Below are 18,683 nucleotides of genomic sequence, written 5' to 3' on the forward strand. Positions count from 1 at the left end.
TGTATCAAGCCCCTTCAAATATTAATATTTTGACTGAATGTTTAGATAAGTTGAAATACATTGGTAATAATTTAAGTAAAAGAGGCAAAATATGTTTTTAAACTGCTCCCTCATACGTTGAAAACAAATTATTCAATAATAAATATGCATAAATAAGGACAGCCAAGATTTATTTTTTTTTAATTCAAGTGTCCCGAACGCCAAATATAGCCTTGCTATTTTTAAACCAAGTTATTTACCCAGTCATTAATATAAACAAATAAACAAAGCAAAGTGAATTTTCCAGAACTCCAAAAGCAAAGCAGTAGTTGCGGTAGGTCATTTATTTGAAGAAAAGTCGAGAAATTTCGAGTGCAACAACAATTGCCGCTCACCCTCTCTTAAATTACTGTCAGGGAGCACGGCAGTGCTCTACTCACACTGTTTGTAGCAGCATGCCATATCGCTCAGTTCTCGACGCTTCGAGAGAGCACGTATCGAATGTTCGCGAAGAGAGCGATGGCGTATAAATAGGGCCGGTCGCCGCTCTTAACGCCAATTCAATTCAAACAAGCAAAGTGAAAACATCGCTAAGCAGAAGCTGAGCAAACCAAAACAAACGCAGCTGATAAAGCTAAACTTAACTGCAACCAATTGCAAATTGAAAGTGAATTAAGTACAAGTATCTACCGAAGCTGTTATTACTGAAAACAGGAACAAGCTGAAAACTCCAAGTTACCATTTACCCATTACCAAGTAAGGATCAAACACACACAATGCCAGCTATTGGAATCGATTTGGGCACCACGTACTCCTGCGTGGGTGTCTACCAACATGGCAAGGTGGAAATCATCGCCAACGACCAAGGCAACCGCACCACCCCGTCCTACGTGGCCTTCACAGACTCGGAGCGCCTCATCGGCGATCCCGCAAAAAATCAGGTGGCCATGAATCCCAGGAACACGGTGTTCGACGCCAAACGTCTCATCGGTCGCAAGTACGATGACCCTAAGATCGTCGAGGACATGAAGCACTGGCCATTCAAGGTGGTGAGCGATGGCGGAAAGCCCAAGATCGGGGTTGAATTCAGGGGCGAGGCCAAGCGGTTCGCCCCCGAGGAAATCAGCTCGATGGTGCTGACCAAGATGAAAGAGACAGCGGAGGTATATCTTGGCGAGAGCATCACGGACGCCGTGATCACAGTCCCTGCCTACTTCAACGACTCCCAGCGCCAGGCCACTAAAGACGCCGGCCACATTGCCGGCCTGAACGTGCTCCGTATCATCAACGAGCCCACGGCGGCGGCATTGGCCTACGGCTTGGACAAAAACCTTAAGGGGGAGCGGAACGTACTCATCTTCGACCTGGGAGGCGGTACCTTTGATGTCTCCATACTAACCATCGACGAGGGATCGCTATTCGAGGTCCGTTCTACTGCCGGAGACACCCATCTGGGCGGTGAAGACTTCGACAACCGGCTGGTCACCCACCTGGCTGAGGAGTTCAAGCGCAAATTCAAAAAGGACCTGCGTTCCAACCCGCGCGCCCTACGACGCCTAAGGACAGCGGCCGAGCGAGCCAAGCGCACGCTCTCCTCCAGCACGGAAGCAACCATCGAGATTGACGCCCTCTTCGAGGGCCACGACTTCTATACCAAAGTGAGCCGCGCCAGGTTCGAGGAGCTGTGCGCGGACCTCTTCCGCAACACCCTGCAACCCGTGGAGAAGGCCCTCACCGACGCCAGGATGGACAAGGGCCAGATCCACGACATCGTGCTCGTCGGCGGATCCACACGCATTCCCAAGGTGCAGAGCCTGCTGCAGCAGTTCTTCCACGGCAAGAGCCTCAACCTCTCCATCAACCCGGACGAGGCGGTGGCCTACGGAGCGGCGGTCCAGGCTGCGATTCTCAGCGGAGACCAGAGCGGCAAGATCCAAGACGTGCTGCTGGTGGACGTGGCTCCCCTTTCGCTCGGAATCGAGACCGCAGGCGGTGTGATGACCAAGCTGATCGAACGAAACTGCCGTATCCCGTGCAAGCAGACCAAGACGTTCTCCACGTACTCCGACAACCAGCCCGGAGTCTCCATACAGGTGTATGAGGGCGAACGGGCGATGACGAAGGACAACAATGCACTGGGCACCTTCGATCTGTCCGGCATTCCACCAGCGCCAAGGGGTGTGCCCCAGATAGAGGTCACCTTCGACATGGACGCCAATGGAATTCTGAACGTCACCGCCAAGGAGATGAGCACGGGCAAGGCCAAGAATATCACCATCAAGAATGACAAAGGACGCCTATCACAGGCCGAGATCGACCGAATGGTGAACGAGGCTGAGAAGTACGCCGACGAGGACGAAAAGCAGCGCCAACGCATAACCTCTCGAAATGCCCTGGAGAGCTACGTCTTCAACGTAAAGCAGGCGGTGGAGCAGGCAGCCGCTGGCAAACTAGACGAGGCCGACAAGAGCTCTGTCCTGGAAAAGTGCAACGAAATTATCCGGTGGCTGGACAGCAACACCACCGCTGAGAAGGAGGAATTCGATCACAAGCTGGAGGAGTTAACCCGCCACTGCTCACCCATCATGACCAAGATGCATCAGCAGGCAGCGGGAGCGGGAGCAGCTGGTGGTCCAGGAGCCAACTGCGGCCAGCAGGCCGGAGGATTTGGCGGCTACTCAGGACCCACGGTCGAGGAGGTCGACTAAAGCCATTTCACCTTAGTATACGTGATTTAGAGTTATATACAAGAATTATGACTGCCATACTCGATTTAAATCTTAGTTTTAAATAAAATACTTCAGTATTAAGTTAGCAAACAATTAGCCTTAAGCAGCAACAATAAAATAAATTATTATTTAAAAAATATACTTATTAATCTTGTGTATTATTTGTTTATAAATTTTCCGAACTTTCGGAACTTTGTTGACCACCTCTAAACTTTAATAAATGTGTTGCAAATGTGTTGCACTTAAAAATTTCTTTCCAAAAGATTTCAAGATATTTTATGCGAGGTTACTGGTAGAAAAGTGATTTTACAGCATTTATAGATAAGTGGTTAAACCGACGGAAATTTTTTTAAACTCTTATAAATTATAAATTATATTTGCATTTAGGAATCAAGAAAACGAAACAAACAAACTTGGAATGCATTTTAGAAAGAAATTTAACAAGAAAGGAAGCAAACTTCGGCAAGCCAAAGTTTATATACCCTGGCAGTTATTACAAAACGACTACATTTCGATTTCTATATTGTTGTCCAGATCAACTCTTCTGGTTAAGCTGATCAAGAATATATATACTTTTTAGGGTCGCAAATGTCTCCTTCACTGCGTTGCAAACTTTTGACTGAAATTATAATACCCTCTGCAAGGGTATAAAAACCGGAAAGGGGTACCTAAGCTCTAGTGGTTTCACTTTATGTTTTTTAAATATTTAGTTGATGTCAGTTTCTTCATATTTAATTGTTTGAAGCTATTTGAGAATGGTAAAGAAAATAAAATATTAAACCCCTTTACCAATAGCTTCCAGTCCCGACATCAACACATACAATAAGCGAGGTATGTCTATAGCAAATAATTTTAACTGCTTTTAAAACACGTTAATTTCACACTTTAATTTGCAATAGTTTAGTTCAGCAAGTACATTGAAATACATAGCGATTCATGGCCTTACATACTTAGACACATATGTCGTACAGTTACATAGACGGGATGCATTACTTATTCAACGCAAAGCAATTCGACTAGAAATACAATCAATTTCTTTTACTATCACAAAAGTCGTCGCAACTCAGGAGAGAGGGGAATCCAACTAACTAAATTGAAATAAGTGAATCGATTTTGCAGCGAATATAGAAATTTCCTACAGCTTGCCAATTTTGGTTGCTCCAAGTTAATTCTTTTTTACTCATTTGTAGATTGTCTTTCTGCTTGAAATTCATAACGTCCCATAACACAATTCCCTTTCATTCTATATTTTTCTATACATAATTTCGATTGCGTAATTTATAATTTTTAATTTCTTTTAACTGGATTATGTAGATTTGGTTTGCTAATGTTCTAGGTTACATATGATACTTAATGTTATAGGTAAGATTATGGCATTGCACTCTTTCCATGATACTGAGTTTTTAGAAAAGCTCTCGGAATTTCAGCGCCAACGTTTTTTAAGAACGAGTTAAACATAATGCAGTTTGCTATTGAAAATAATTATTGTTACATTGTAAATTACCAAATAAACTTGGTCAGCATGAGCTTTTCCACATATCTTTATCTAATTTGTACACCAATAAAAACTATTGCTTTTTTAACTGATATTAATATAAATATATAAAGAAAGTCGGCAATTCAAAAGCTAAGATGGTGTTGTAACCTTCTCAATAAAATGTATTAGCCAATTTTAGACTGCGTAGTACTCAAACGATCTATGGAAAAAGTGTCTTATCTCCGACAAGCCGAAGTGACCTTACATGTTTCTTACGATTCATTTGACAACATTTCATTTGAAATTGGAATTTTTCTATGCATAGTCGCGCGTTTTCTAATTGGTTTTAACTCTTCCATATGTATATTTTTTACGTATATCTCCTGTTTAGTTGGACAACAACACTTATATATGGATAGTATAGTTCCGGGGCAGCATTGTCCCTGCAACCGCTGCTTGGCGGGCTTAGAACACAACTTTAATTTAAATTCCCTATCGTTGCTTAAATGAAAATGTACACGTATACATAAACACACATTGAGTATTGCTTAGCTCCAAGGATTTTGCAAACTACACAGATCCTTGCACGAATGCTTCTGTTTTCGCCATTCCTCGTGTTTTTCCTTCCTTTGTTTTTCCTCCTTTGGTATAACAATTCACTCAAGTATTAAATATCACTTATAGGGGCATTGTTCCGTATCGAAGGGGGTGCAGACGCTATCCGGTCTAGACGTAGTAGGCGTTGTACGGATTTCGTTTCTCCAAACAGGGTAGCACACACTCCAGCGTATTGCGGAATGCCTCGCGGAAATCGCGATTAAAGTAGGCGTATATAAGCGGATTCAGCGTGGAGTTGAAGTAACCGATCCAGAAAAGCACGACGACGAGCACATCGGGACATGGGCACGCTGGTCCGCAGAGCGATGTGATGACATACCTGGGTGGGCAGAAGAGTGAGAATCACATGAGGATGAGCCGCCAGAATACGTCGGCCTACCGATTACGGATTACGGCCTACAGTTTACTCACCACAGAAAGAAGGGCAGCCAGCAGAGCAGAAAGACGCCCATGATGATGCCCAGAGTGCGGGCGGCCTTGTGTTCGGCCTTCCATCCTTTGGCCGGGCGCACGGAACCGCCTGTGAGGGCAGATAAAGAGTTTAGGACCGAAATGAAAGAAGGCAATTGGCTGATTAAGTTCAATTCGATTCGATTCGATTCGTTTTAAATCGTTTCGACTCGATTCGCCTCGGTGCGACCCAGTCTTTGGGACTTTGACCAGAGTCAAGTTCTGGTTAAGCCATTGCAATTGACAGTTTTCTGGTTCAGTTCTATGTGTGTGTGGGTACAGTCAGAAAAAATCATTTTCCTCTTTGAGCAATTTAAAAGTTTGATTTTGTTGATGGTTCCTAAATTTTTTATTTGATATGCTTTAACATATTTTATTAAAGTTAGAATCTTATCTAATTTCTGAGTAGTAAAATGAGTGATTTTTTTATATTTCCATATTATAATTAATTAATTAATTTTATGAAAATTTTATTAATACTTTTTTAACTTGAACGTAAGCTAATTAAAATTGAGTGGCTCTATGCTTAGACTGACATTGTGCAAAATTATCGAGGATGGCCATAAAATTCACAAAGATAACCCAGAAAATATTGCTCAAATATTAATTTACTCTAAGCTTAGCTAAACTAAAATACAATATTTGACATAGTACACAATATCAAAATAAACGTTAAAATGATGGAAAATAGTCTTTTTTTAAAGCATTTTTTCTAAGTGCAAGTTAAGAAAAAAAACGGTTTTGTTAGTTTTATTGTGAGAGAAAGAGGATGCCGGCATGTTGCGTATACGCCTTGTGTGACGGGTCGTGTCCTGGCATGTTTAACTTTGACATTAGTAATACTTTTGCTGTTGTATGTTGTTGAGTATCGATGGCATTTTTCCACCCGCCCCTCCACCTTCGCCCACCTTGCAAGTAACTGTCATTAAACTGCTGGAAAGGCCAACATGTGTTGTATCATGGTGCTCTTGCGTGTGTGTGTGTGCGGGAAATGTAATAAAAACGAGGCAAACAATTGAAAATATTTACACAGGACACTTGTTATCACAAAGACATACAATCACCCGCATCCATCCAATCCACCCGCCCAAACATAAACATCACTGGCAGATGGAAGAGCGGGGCGGTGGCCAGGAGGAAAAACAAATCGGACAGACAACAGTGAGCAACAGGAAGCGGCGGACCATCCTCCTATTCGCCCAACCGCTTGGTCACCATCCCATGATGAACGCCAGATGGAGGTGGCCTGGACCAGGTAAAATCATAATGCAAAACGAAAGGCAGTGTGGGGACGCAATAAAGCAAAGCAAACGCACGTGCAAACGGAAGCAATTATGTACAGCATGAGGGCAGCGAGGGGAGGAGAAAGCATGAGCCAGGTGGGTGCTGGTTGTTGGGTGGTGCGTATGACCCTTCGGATTTGGGCGCCTAAGCTGGTTAGCAGGGTATCCAGATAAGAAGGTGACAAAAACCAGCATTTCTGTGGGGATTTGCCAGTCAGGCTGGATCTTGTGGTGAGCGTTTAAAAAAACGGATTTAGCTTCTCGGTTTCAATTCTGAATTGATATAAAAATATTACACCGAAAAATAACGAGATTATCTTTGGAATAAATACTAATTGAATCTGTATAAAAAAGTTTTAGTTAAATTTTTGCACTTGAACTGAGCTTTGAAGATGTCATTATGAGCCTTGGTTTTTTAAAACAGAAAAAAAACAGAAAACAGAAAAGCTCATACAACCAAATTTAGTTGAAATAAACGTACGTTTATTCAAATTTCAACCGAATTTGATAAAAAAGTTTTTTTTACCACCCCCTTAAATATTTATTAACAAATTTCGATTTTAAATAGATTTAACTGATTAAGACATTATAATCAAACTCAAAATATAATTCAATAAATTAATCCTGGTAGAATGATTGATGGGGTATCGATGTGAGTTCTATAATTAAACGAATAAAGAGCTTAGCTAGAGTGATCCTGTGGTGGACAACGAGAATGCATTCGAATTCAAATAAGGTGATCCTGGGATGGAGTTTCCATGTATAAAAAGGACTAAAGTTTCTGATGTCAGTACTGTGATTTATGAAAAGTGTTCGCATGAAAACTGGACTGTGGGAAGTCGAGTGATTGACATTAATAGTTGGTAAAAGCGTGAGGGAATGAGACGGGTGCTGAAGCTGAGACAGGCAATAAGACAGAGAGAGAGAGAGAGCGAGAGAGGAAGAAAGAGCGGGGAGGAGAGGAGGGGATACGACAAGACTCACCGGTTGCACCACAGTGACTGCATCCGGTCTTGAAGCGGCGCTTCCGGTTCTTGCTCTGCCGCCAACATGCTGTGACCGCCGCCGTTCGCTTGTGCCAGAAGCGGGTGGAACTGGCCCCGGACCTGGACCTGGGCCCCTGGCCAAGATCGGGGGTTGGTTCGTGACTACTACGTTTACTACTAGCACTTGCAGTTGCACTTGCACTTGCATTGGTGGTTTCAGTGGTGTCGATTGTGGTGCCGGCGTTGGCGTTTGCGTTTGCGTTCGCGGTGGTGCTGCTGATGTCGGCGCCGCAGAGCGGACACTTGGGCAGCGGACTGGGCACCGCGGCGAAGGTGATGCCGCGGGGCCGCTGCTCAGTGGTCTCCGCCTCCTCCTCATCCACAAAGATGCAGATGCCGCCGCGTCGGATCAGCGAGGATTTATTGGAAAATTCGTGCTCTGCTTGCAGTTGGTTGGTTTTATTTTTGTATTGTTTTTAATTTGGCCACCGCATTTTTGGGTTTAGTTGGAGTTGGTTTTTGGAGTAGAAGTTTGTTTTTGGTTGGACATAATTTGGTGAATTTGATTTTACATATATACACATACAACACACAACGAAATGGCGTGGAAGAGAGATATAGATAGAGAGAGAAAGAGAGACAGATAGAGACAATGTACAATAGGAAATTCACAGGACAGGACACCAGTTTCGGGCACACTCCTCGGATGCCCTTCAGATCACATGCACGTGCGTGCCATGCACCGGCAAACGCAAAGGATCGGGATCGGAAAGGAGGGGATTCAGAACACTGTTGTTGGGATCCTATCTCTAGAAGTAGGTGGTCCCTTTCTGTCTTCGTTTGCAGGTGCAACTAACTAAAAGCTGGCACTATTCTATATAAAGCTAGTCAACTAAGATAGACATACTTTTTGAAGCATTGTATATTAAGTTCTCCAATTAAAGCTCCATAGCTAGTCTGTATTTTAGAAATTCGCTCTATTTTTTGGGTGTTTTTTATACCAATCCTTAAAATTGAATTCCAATATACCCCCAATCGTTTTTCTGCACAATACTCGTGTATTGACTTTGTACAACTCTGCAATTATTTTACAACTCATGTAGGTATAATTAAATTTTAAGGAAATTGACTTTATTTAAGAAACGCTTTATGAATAAAACATAATTTTCACCATAATTTAAAATTTAAACATTTCTAAGTTATTATGTAAATATACTTAAAATCTTATGTCCATTAGTCAAGTTGTGACAAAAAGTGAAAGTATTTTAAGTATTATTCAGTAATATTGTTAGGCTTACTATAAAACACAAACAAATTGAGAAATGGTTAAAGTTAAACGCTTCAAAGATTTCTACTTTTGACAGTAAATTGACAAAAACAGAGCGAGTTTCAAGAAGGCAGAAACAAATTGTCTTAAAAGAGACACTTAATCCAGGCACGAACTGCAACAGTCTACACAATAACCGGACTACTCACTTGCTGAACTGGTGGAAACGCGGCCCATGGGGATGTAGCTGCGACTGTCGCTGTTATCCTGCGAGAAGTTTATGACATTCACGTCGTAGGTCACCACGGACGCCTGTCGCTTGCGCACGGTCTGGATGCCATCGTAGCCGGCCAGGATGCTGCAGCGTCCTTGGCGGCCACCACCAACTCCCAGCCCCCCGGAAACGCTCACGTCCGCATCGCCGGCGCTATCTTTGCGCTTGAACAGCGGCGACGTGACATCGCGGTGCTCATCGCCACATCCTTCGACGGGCGACAGCGTGGAATCGAGTATGATCTCCGGCTTGGGCGATATGTTGGGCTGCGAGGGCAGTTGCGGATTGGGCACGGGCACGGGCATTGGCAGGGTGGTCACCACATCCAGGGACACGGTCGAGGCGTCACTGGGCGTGTAGCCAGGTCCGGCGGCATGCGGCGGCGGCGACAGGAAGTACACATTGATGGACGCCGACTGCGCGTTGGAGGAGGAGGAGTCCATGACAGCTCCGTTGGGCACGGAGATGGCCGGTGGAGCCGGTGTGTTCGGTGGGGACATCAGATAGTTGGCGCACACCTGGTCGCTCAGCGTGCTCAGGCGCTGGGGAGCTCCGGCCGGGCGGCCCAGCGGAAAGCTCAGCGATCGAAAGATCTCGGCCAGCTCGGAGCTGCTGGCGATCAGCAGGCCACTCGGTTCCGGCAGTTCCGGCGGCGACAACGACGGCGGCGGCGTGGCCGGCTGCTGTGGGGATTCCCCGAAGCAGTCGGCCAGCTGGGCCAGCTCGTCGTCGCTGCGAATCCTCTCCGGAGTCTTGATCTCGCTGAAGTCAATCAGCTGCACTCCATCGCTGAAGTGCTGGATCACGCTGGCGCCGGTCTGCTCGCTGAGTACATTGATGTCCAGCAGGATGTCCGGCTTGTTGGGCGTGGAGTCCGTATCGCTGTGCTGCCGCTGGCGTCGCTCAAGTTTGCGTTCCTTGCCGCCGCCGCATCCGTTGTAGCTGTGCGACAACTTCCGGTTTCGGGCGCGCCGGAAGAAGCTGGACCCCTCGGAGTTGGCCTGGTGGCGCTTCTTCTCCAGCGCGAAGCACTCGGTGCTCGAGCGCTTGGTCTTGGCCAGCAGCGAGAGGATGTTGAAGCCCTTCTCCTTCCCAGGCAGCGGCTGCTCCGGCGCGGCCCTCGACTCGCTGATGGTGCGCAGGAACTCGGAATCGCTGGCGGCGATGGCCTTCCGCCCGCAGGCCGCTGCTCCCGCCTTCAGGCGGATGAAGTCCGTTTCGCTGAGGGCGGCGTACTTGCCGCCCCCCGGACCGCTGATGATGGTGCCGCCCGTCTGCCGCTTGAAGTACAGGTAGTTGTCCTCGATCAGGCGCTTCAGCTCCTTGTTGTCCTCGGCCAGCGGCAGGTGGGTGTCGTACAGGTCGTTGCCCTCGCTCTCGTCGCTGTTGAGACCGAAGACCCGGTAGGCCGTGGACTCCGGCTCCGGTTCGCTGTTCCCACTGCCGCTGGTCAGGCTGAGCTGCTGCTGCGGAGCGGTGGGATGCGGCTGCTCCTTCTCCAGCTCCTTCGACGGCAGCATCTTGCCCTCCGTCCATATCTGCGGGTTGAACACTGGCGCCGGTGGCTGCAGCTGGTTGTGCGACGGCTGCTGCTGCTGCAGGGCCATCATCGAGGGGGCGCTGTCCGTGTGGGTGACCTTCTCGTACCGCTCCTGCTCCAGGTCGCGCAGGTCGATGCTGCTGCGGCTGAGGCGGCGCGGCGGAGGCGACGGCACTCGCAGTTCATCGCACTCGTCCCTGTCGTCGTCCTCGTCGGTGGCAGGCTGCAGCATGTCCTGTGGGCAAGGGACACAACACACACGACAGTTGGCGCATCAATTACGCAGGACCACAAAGGAAAGCTGCCGAGCAGAGTGCTCCCCTCTAGCGCCTAATCTAATCTAATAGCTTTTCATTCGTCTATTGCGGATGGAAAAAATGCTTTGATGCTGGATGCCAGTGCTGCCATCTTGGGTTGCATGTTGCTGTCGCTTAAAGCTTATAGTATCGCTTGGCCCTAACTAAAATACCTATATGTTACCTAATTTCAAAAGGAATAGGCAATAATTTGTTTCTTACACTTATCAACAAAATTTTCAAAATTATTAATTGAATGCCAAGGTTTAGAACGCAAGCAAGGACGCAAAAAAGTATTTTCTAATTAATTCAATTTTAAAATAAATGCTACTTCTGGTATTTTAAGTCAGTTTAAATTACTCCTTTGCTTTTAGCAAACTTTATAAATTTTGAATGTTTATTGAAAATTGCTAAGACCTGTTGAATGCAATCCTATAACAAAATGAGGACTTTCAAAAATGTTATTATAATATCCACATAAATTAAATCTAAGCAGTTCTAATCATAGGTCATTTAAATTACGAGTGTAATTGTCCCATTTTAATAATTCAATCTGAAATAGCATTTTGTTTATTGTTGTTTCTGTAACCTTTTTAATGTCAATTTAGTATAGAAACACAGCACATATTAGCTGTCGTAAACTGGCAACACTGATTTCCAAAGATAAACACCACCTTTGCACTTCTAAACTCACCTCCAAGTTGCTCAGAGCACTGTGCGTCTCCTCACGAGCAGATGCCACATTCAGATCGCAGTCGCTGGGATGCAGATAGCTCAGGTTGGTGGGCTGCTGGGTGTGGCCCATGTGGACGCTGTTCAGCAGGATGTTGGAGCTGGTGCGGCTGAGGGCCTTGCGCTGGCGTATCGCCTCCCTGGAAAACCGCAAAGGACATAGAAGCAATTTAGCCACCCATCAACTTCCCAGGGAACCAACCCAGCCAACTCACTTAAAGATGCGCCAGTACATCACCAGCATCACGATGCCGGGTATCCAGAAGCTCACGGAGCTGGAGATGAGGGCGTAGGCCTTGTTGACCACAAATGAGCACTGGTCCGGATGCAGCGACACCTCCCGCAGATGCTCGTCCGTTGTGTACCAGCCCAGGAAGATGGGCGTGAAGGATATGAGGGCGGGCAGGATCCACACGTTGGCGAGCATGAAGCAAACCGTTTTGTGTGTCATATTCAATGGGTACTCCAGCGGACGCACTATGGCGTAGTATCTGTTAAACAGAGGGGGTCATCTTTATTAATGGAAATGGATTGCAGACGGGACCCCTCGATGAAAGGGGCCAGGTGGCTTTCAGCCATCCTTTTAGCACAATAATTGATTATCGCTCTTTGGCTGGCTGGATAATTGTGTTTCGGTACTCAGGTTGCCATGCTGAGGAATCGATTTATAAAACAATCAAAAAGTCGTTGCATTTAATATGTGGTTAAATGCTTTTTAACAGAACTACTCTTAGTTATTTACTATAATTATTAATCACTTGATTCCATGCCAAAGCAGACATTACAGATTGTGTCTAAAAACTGACTCGTTAAAAAATATGAGTGTTTAAAAACAGTAAGCCAATAAAATTGTGTACTTCATTTTGGTTTAAAGCCTTAAAACATAGAACACATTTATGAATTTTAAGCCAAAAAAGTTTGGACTTACTTTATTATTTTAATTATAGTTAATAATACTTGAAACGTATAAGAGAATAACTTGAATTTAAGATGAATACTATATAAATGAATGTGAATATGACAGATTTATTATTTAGGCAATATTTCCCACAGCGGCTATCATTAATTTTCTAATTTCGATTGGGGTCTGGTTGTATCTTCCTTTGTATTCGGTATGTTTTGTGGCCCATCGAAAGGTGAGCGAAACACAAATTAATTAAAACAGACAAAGGGCCCATGCCACTGTCCATCCTCCACGGCCATTGTTGCTGGTCAGCCCGAGAATCGCAGCTGTTGGAGCCTTCCAAGTGGGGATGGCGGCAATTAACGGCTTGGCGGGATCGAGGATGGGGGTGAGGTGGATTTTGGGTGGAATATGGAATATGGAGAACGCCTACGCCGACGCCTCTTCGGCCAGCTGCAAATCATTTGGGCCGCATTCATCATACGGGCGGGGCCTAATGTTTGCTTTTGATGTGCGCGCCTTTCACAGTAATTAATTGTTTCTCCTCGGCAATGCTTTGCTTGGCTTGGTATTGAAAGTGATTTGGGCGCCTGGCATCTGGGCGAGATTAATGGATCTGGTCGCTTTAAACCGCTCCCCGTGGCTCAGCTTAAGCCGTTAAATATACATAGTGACATAATTGGGCACTCACCTGTCCACCGATATGCAGCAGAGATGCAGTATGCTCGCCGTGGAAAAGTAAACATCCAGGCTGTTGTACACGTTGCACATGAACGGTCCGAACATCCACCTTCCGCCGGACAGTTCCACGGAGGCGTTGAATGTCATCGCACAGAGGGCCACCAACATGTCGGCCATCGCCAGCGACACAACAAAGTAATTGGTTATCACCCTGTGAACGAAACAAAAGTTCAGGAATTGGTGAGTGCTGGCTAGTGAGTGGGATTTTCCCGGATTCCGGACTTCTAACCACTCATCACAGAGCAACCACGCCAAACGAATGGCATATGGCATGCATCATACGTGCTGAGTCCGGTGGTCTTAGCACTTTGACTTTGGCTTTGGCTGCCCTTCCGTTCCGCTGGCTAGACATTGCACTGCTTTCCATTTCCGTTTCCGTCCTCCGAGGCCCCAGGCCACCGGTATGCAGCAATTTCCTTGGCTGTCATAAGTCATCCGACTCACTAGGCAGCTGCCACCTTCAGCTGGAAGCCACTGCCATGTGAAGTTATAATCTTGTCTCCAACGCAAATGAAGGTGTATGCGAAGGTTACAGCCCTAATGTGTATTTACCTATCGTTTTGCAATATAAATATAAGAAGTTCTTAATTTGTTTTTAACTTATTGATTGTTCGATTATTCGCTGGCCAATAAATCTGTATTTCGAAAAGAATATATATAACATATTTAAAAAATAAAACCTTACAATTTTTCAAATCCTCGAAAGTCTAGCTTTGCTTGCTATGTTATAAAAATACATTTTTGGGCAGCTCATAAATAAAAGTATAATATTTAAATAATTTTATATCATTTTTGTTTTATATAGTCTGCTATGCTTAAATTTCAATTAGAAAATGACAAGCATTCTGAGGTTGTTCTTAATTCAAGCGTAAATAGAAAATATATTTAAGAAACGAAAAGAAATTTATCCATAAATAATGAAGATCTTAATTCAATTTAGAGATAATTTTTTCTGAGTAGCGTGAGCACGATTATTTGTAATATTTCTGATAGTCCTCATTAGCCACAGTTAAACAATTTTATTATTTCTCAGAAATGATTGCATGTAGTGAAAGTTTGTTCGGAAGTAAATTGGCGGAAAATGATAAAAAATTAAGTACGTTAAAGCACTTAAAAGTGTAAAAAAGCCGAATGCTGCAAAAATAAACGTAAAATGGGTTTATTTTCTTGAAGTTCCACTCATGTCTTCCTTTGTTTTCTATAAGTAATGTGTTTTTTTTAATATCTTAACGAGATCCTATACTGCGAACCGGTTACGTTCTATAATAAGCTAATAAACGATAATCTGAGCACTTTAAGCTGCTTTAGTAGGATAATAAACTCTTTAATCAACATCTAACCGCGCTGCAGAAGGCATAAACGTTGCGCAACATAAAATGGGTGTCGTGGGTGGAGCAGGGGGCGTGGACACGGGAGGCGGAATTCAAGCCCTGCGCTCAATGGTATGCAACACTTATTTGCACTGCACTCTAGGGCGTCCTGTCATCGCGTCGCTGTCATGGCAGCGATTCGCCTGTGTCGCGCATTTAACTTCGTTTTGTGCTTTATTATTCCACTTGTCGCTCATTTAAATTACAGTTATTACGCTGGCAAAGAGGTTTCGCCCTGCGACCCTCTATGTTTGCCGTTTTTATTGTCGTGCGATCCTTGCGGCAATATGACCGTCAATTAAACCCAGGTAAATACGGAGGCGGGAACAAAAGTAATTGGATATAAAGACTTACCGCAGCTTTCGATTGCGCTGCACTGAAATGATGACCAACGCATTTCCCAGGACTGCGGCCAGGATAATTGACGAGAAGATAAAGCCTTTCAGCAGCAGCAGCGATAGATCCAGCCAGCTCTCCTCCAGCTCCTCCTGGCTCTCCACGACAATGTCGCTGGCATTGGCCGTAATGTTTGGCCCAACTGTTGCGAGGAACTCGAACGGGGACTCCGAGGACGGAAAGGACGAAAACGAGCCAGACGATGTGGCTGTTAATGATAGCGAAGTCAACGAGGCATTCACAAATTGCGATGTTATAGGCAAACTGGTCGTCGTCGTCGTTGTTGATGTTGCTGCCACTGCAGCCGTTGCTGTTGTGGAAATGTGGCTCGATAATGTTGCAAGTTTCGAGTGGCTGCTGTTACTGTTTGTCGCTGATGTTGCTGTTGCTGCACCACCTGCAACGAACTCTGCAATCGATTTGCTCAGCCTACTGGATGTTGCCGCCGTGGATGTTGCTGATGTGGCTGTCATGGGCAATGTCATTGTCGTGGCCAAAATGTCAGCGACGTTAACCCCGGACATCTCTTCGATTTCACACGGAGATTGAAACGCAGCTCATTCAAGTTCCTTCCCAAATGGTTTTCCGCTGTTCTCGTGGTTTATCTTTGCCCTGGTTGCTGTGCGTAATTTAAAACGCGAGTAATTGCAATCTGCAATGCAAACAAGGCCGCCGAAGTTCGCCGTCATCCTGGTTGCCTCTGCTGCTCTGTGTTTCAAGTGTTTGCTCAAAGCTCCGACCGGGCTCCACTCCATTTCCCAATCCTCCGCAGGTCGCTTTTCCTTCCGGATCTCCTCGCAGTCGTTGTTGGCAATGGCAAAAAGTCGAGACCGTGCTTCGATTCAACACTCAAGCGCGCAACAGTCGGCGACACGGGAACTGCAAATGAATAAATAAATAATTTATGAAATAATCGGACAGTGTGAGGCTGTGAAACTGCATGAAATTGGCGAAATGAGAATGCGAACTGTTGCCGCCGGGGAGTTTTTATGCGCACATACAAAATTCAGGGGCCATATACCCTATGGCCCGTTTCCCATTGAAGGACATATTGATTTGCCGGGGCAACACAAAAGCTACGCTTTCCCCTTCCCCCGGAGCCCTGTCAGATGTCCGTCCGTTGGATGGCACTTCAACTTTTCTCCACAACATTAAAATAACAGAAATATATTGCGTATACGCAGTGCGAGCGCTTGGCATGCATCTGCATTTCTATATCCCCAGCGACAGACGACGACTGCGGGGTTGTCAAGTGCTGACACTTGTGGGGAATGCCATATAGACAAGTTGTTGCTTTAAAAGCGAGATTAAAGCCAGATTATCTCCGCAGCTAGTGGGAAAGTTTTTATTGTGACTCACGCCTCGCAGAATGGAAACTCAAACTATGCTTTCCGCTGGTTATAAGTAAAACAAAAGATTGTCCATAATCCGGGGTAATCTGTACGTTTATATTGTTTCAAGCTTTTTGCTACTCAATTCGGCCGTAAAAAAGCTGGCACATCATCAGTTAGAGCTAAAAACGAGCTTTCTCTTAAGCCCGCACATTGAATTGAAGCAGAATCGTCCTTGGCAGTCACATAAATTGCTGGCTACAAGTTTTTATCCCACTTGTGTAGAGAGTAGTTGCTGCTTCCCCAATCCCTCGTAGTTTGGATTTCAATATTTTTAAGGATTTATATATTTACACATAACCTTGCCGAGTCGATTGCATCGCAGCTCCTTGCATTGTCCTTGGGCTGTCGACTCGACTTGTTTACCCAGTCCAAGCACAGACAGAACATCGATTCATTTCCTCTTTCAAGATTGGCAACTAAATGCTTTAATGCTCGGGCTCGAGCAGGATAAAAACCACATCAGTGCTCTCTATCGTCTTTGGCTTATAAATTTCGCGAGCCATTATTTATTGGTCGCTTGAGTGGTAAAGCCCTTACGCCCGCTCACACTCTATTTGGCTTAATTATTGCCATCGCGTAAAGTTTACAAAGCCGCTGCCCTTCCGGCACTCGGGTTCCGCCTAAGCGCAAACGTCAACAGAGCCCACTCCGTGTGGGTCAACGGCAAGTGCGCCGAGTCCTGCCCACAGGACTCCTCCGCGTCCGTGGCCAGGTCGAGTGGGCGGGGGCGCAAAGTGCAAACTTCAAAGTGCCGCACGCCCAGGACACGACTAATTCAATTAAATCCCTTCGCCAGCCTGAGCCTGGCCCAAGGACATACGGTGGGCGTCGAGGGGCATTAGCTGCCGCGCCATTTGAGGGCTTAACTCCTCCGGAGCATTAGCAAACTGATAAAGCGAGCAAGAGCAAATAATTGATCCACTGGCAAATTCGAAAGGCAAACACTGAAGTCAGCTGCTTATGAAAAGTCCCTCTGGCCTCTTGGCAAATTGATAACTGGACAATCGGGTTAGACTGGGCATTAGCTGAAATTGATGGATGAAAATGAGATATCAAAATTATAAATGAACGAGAACTCAGTTTCATTCAATACGAAATTATTTATTTTTAATCCCTGAGGGCTTAAATTGGAACCAAACGAAATATTTACCACATGGATTACATAACATGTATGCCGAAATAATTTCTGTTCTAAATTAATGTACGTTTTTTGTGCCGAATTAATTAAATGTAGAACATTGTAATCTACTGGGGATAAACACAATTCCAATTAGTTTTTCCGAAGAGTAGTAGTTTACTAATAGCCAAAGTGATGAGAAATGCCAATTTATATTTCTAGGTTTTTTTTTTTTTGTGTCTAACCGCAAGATAAACTCTAAGCTTTGAACAAAAAATTGGCAGGTGAAAATGAAATATCAGATCAAAACGACTTGCAGCTGACTGTCCAATTAGTTACTCCATATAATCTGTTGATAGATTGCAGTGAAACTGCTGTGTAAGGTAATCCCCTCAGTTTTGGTTGTGTTAAATTACATTTTTCGCAACTTTATGGTTGTGTCTTTTTTTCAAGGATACATTTTCAGCAGTTGGCAAATAGATAAATCCTTCAGAGCTCTGGCTGGAAAAGAGGTCGCCCCACATTGAGTTACTAAATAAATAAATGCCAGCTGGGGGTCGTCCGGTCGAGTTCGTCTCTGGTCGTGTCCGGGTCATGTTTGTGTAAATTAGTGGCTCAAATAAACACTCGACCGGCAGCTGCAACAGATGCACGGACTGGCATCCAGAAAAACACTCGATTGATGGATGGTTGATGTCTGAACAGGGGCCGAGTTTAGTTAATTGAAAATCCTGGTGATTTGCAGCCTGCTGCTATTGAAACTCGACCAAGTGTGCGCAGCTTGTATCTTCCGGGGCGTATAAGGAATTCGATTTGACTGCCTTGTTGACCCATTCTTGGTTGACAGTCGGCAATCGGAGCCGAATGAATCTGATTTTAAATGCCTGCTGACAGGCTTCTTGTCAACCCAGGTGTGCAAGCTGTTTGGCCAACAAATTGAACCTAATGCGGCTCACGGATGGCATTTAAATAAGCCAGCTGCGGAGCAGGGACGAAACCAAGCCTTTTCCCATCCGCAAACAGGCCCCAAGCCGGGATACATTGTGAAGACAACTGTCAACATTTAAATAAGATTGATCGATTGGCAGCGTCAACGGCATTGACATTGCCCCGTCGTGGGCGTTGGCCCT

General features: G+C 45.2%; 2 protein-coding genes across 5 annotated transcripts in view; one reads left to right on the plus strand and one right to left on the minus strand.

The window, feature by feature from the left end:
- Positions 1-522: 522 nt before the first annotated feature.
- Positions 523-2,849, plus strand: LOC108044620 (major heat shock 70 kDa protein Ba). Its single transcript, XM_044456845.1, has one exon. It carries the CDS (start codon positions 756-758, stop codon positions 2,685-2,687), a length of 1,932 nt encoding a protein of 643 aa, XP_044312780.1. The 5' UTR covers positions 523-755; the 3' UTR covers positions 2,688-2,849.
- A 1,093-nt stretch (positions 2,850-3,942) lies between these two features.
- LOC108044616 (octopamine receptor beta-3R) overlaps positions 3,943-18,683 on the minus strand; it is a 52,860-nt gene continuing 38,119 nt past the window's right edge. Inside the window, exons 2-9 of one of the 4 annotated variants that reach the window (XM_044456844.1) lie at positions 15,001-15,921; positions 13,227-13,427; positions 11,847-12,122; positions 11,594-11,771; positions 8,999-10,838; positions 7,521-7,961; positions 5,215-5,323; positions 3,943-5,122 (exon numbers count right to left, since the gene is read on the minus strand). In XM_044456844.1, the coding sequence (XP_044312779.1) occupies positions 4,912-5,122; positions 5,215-5,323; positions 7,521-7,961; positions 8,999-10,838; positions 11,594-11,771; positions 11,847-12,122; positions 13,227-13,427; positions 15,001-15,566 (3,822 nt within the window). In that variant the 5' untranslated portion in view covers positions 15,567-15,921 and the 3' untranslated portion in view covers positions 3,943-4,911. Of the gene's footprint in view, positions 5,123-5,214; positions 5,324-7,308; positions 7,962-8,998; positions 10,839-11,593; positions 11,772-11,846; positions 12,123-13,226; positions 13,428-13,505; positions 13,730-15,000; positions 15,922-18,683 lie in introns of those variants that run through there. The other 3 variants (XM_044456842.1, XM_044456841.1, XM_044456843.1) reach the window with 3 other exon arrangements.

This window comes from Drosophila rhopaloa, unplaced genomic scaffold, assembly GCF_018152115.1.
Source record: "Drosophila rhopaloa isolate 14029-0021.01 unplaced genomic scaffold, ASM1815211v1 contig_155, whole genome shotgun sequence".
NCBI lineage: Eukaryota > Metazoa > Arthropoda > Insecta > Diptera > Drosophilidae > Drosophila > Drosophila rhopaloa.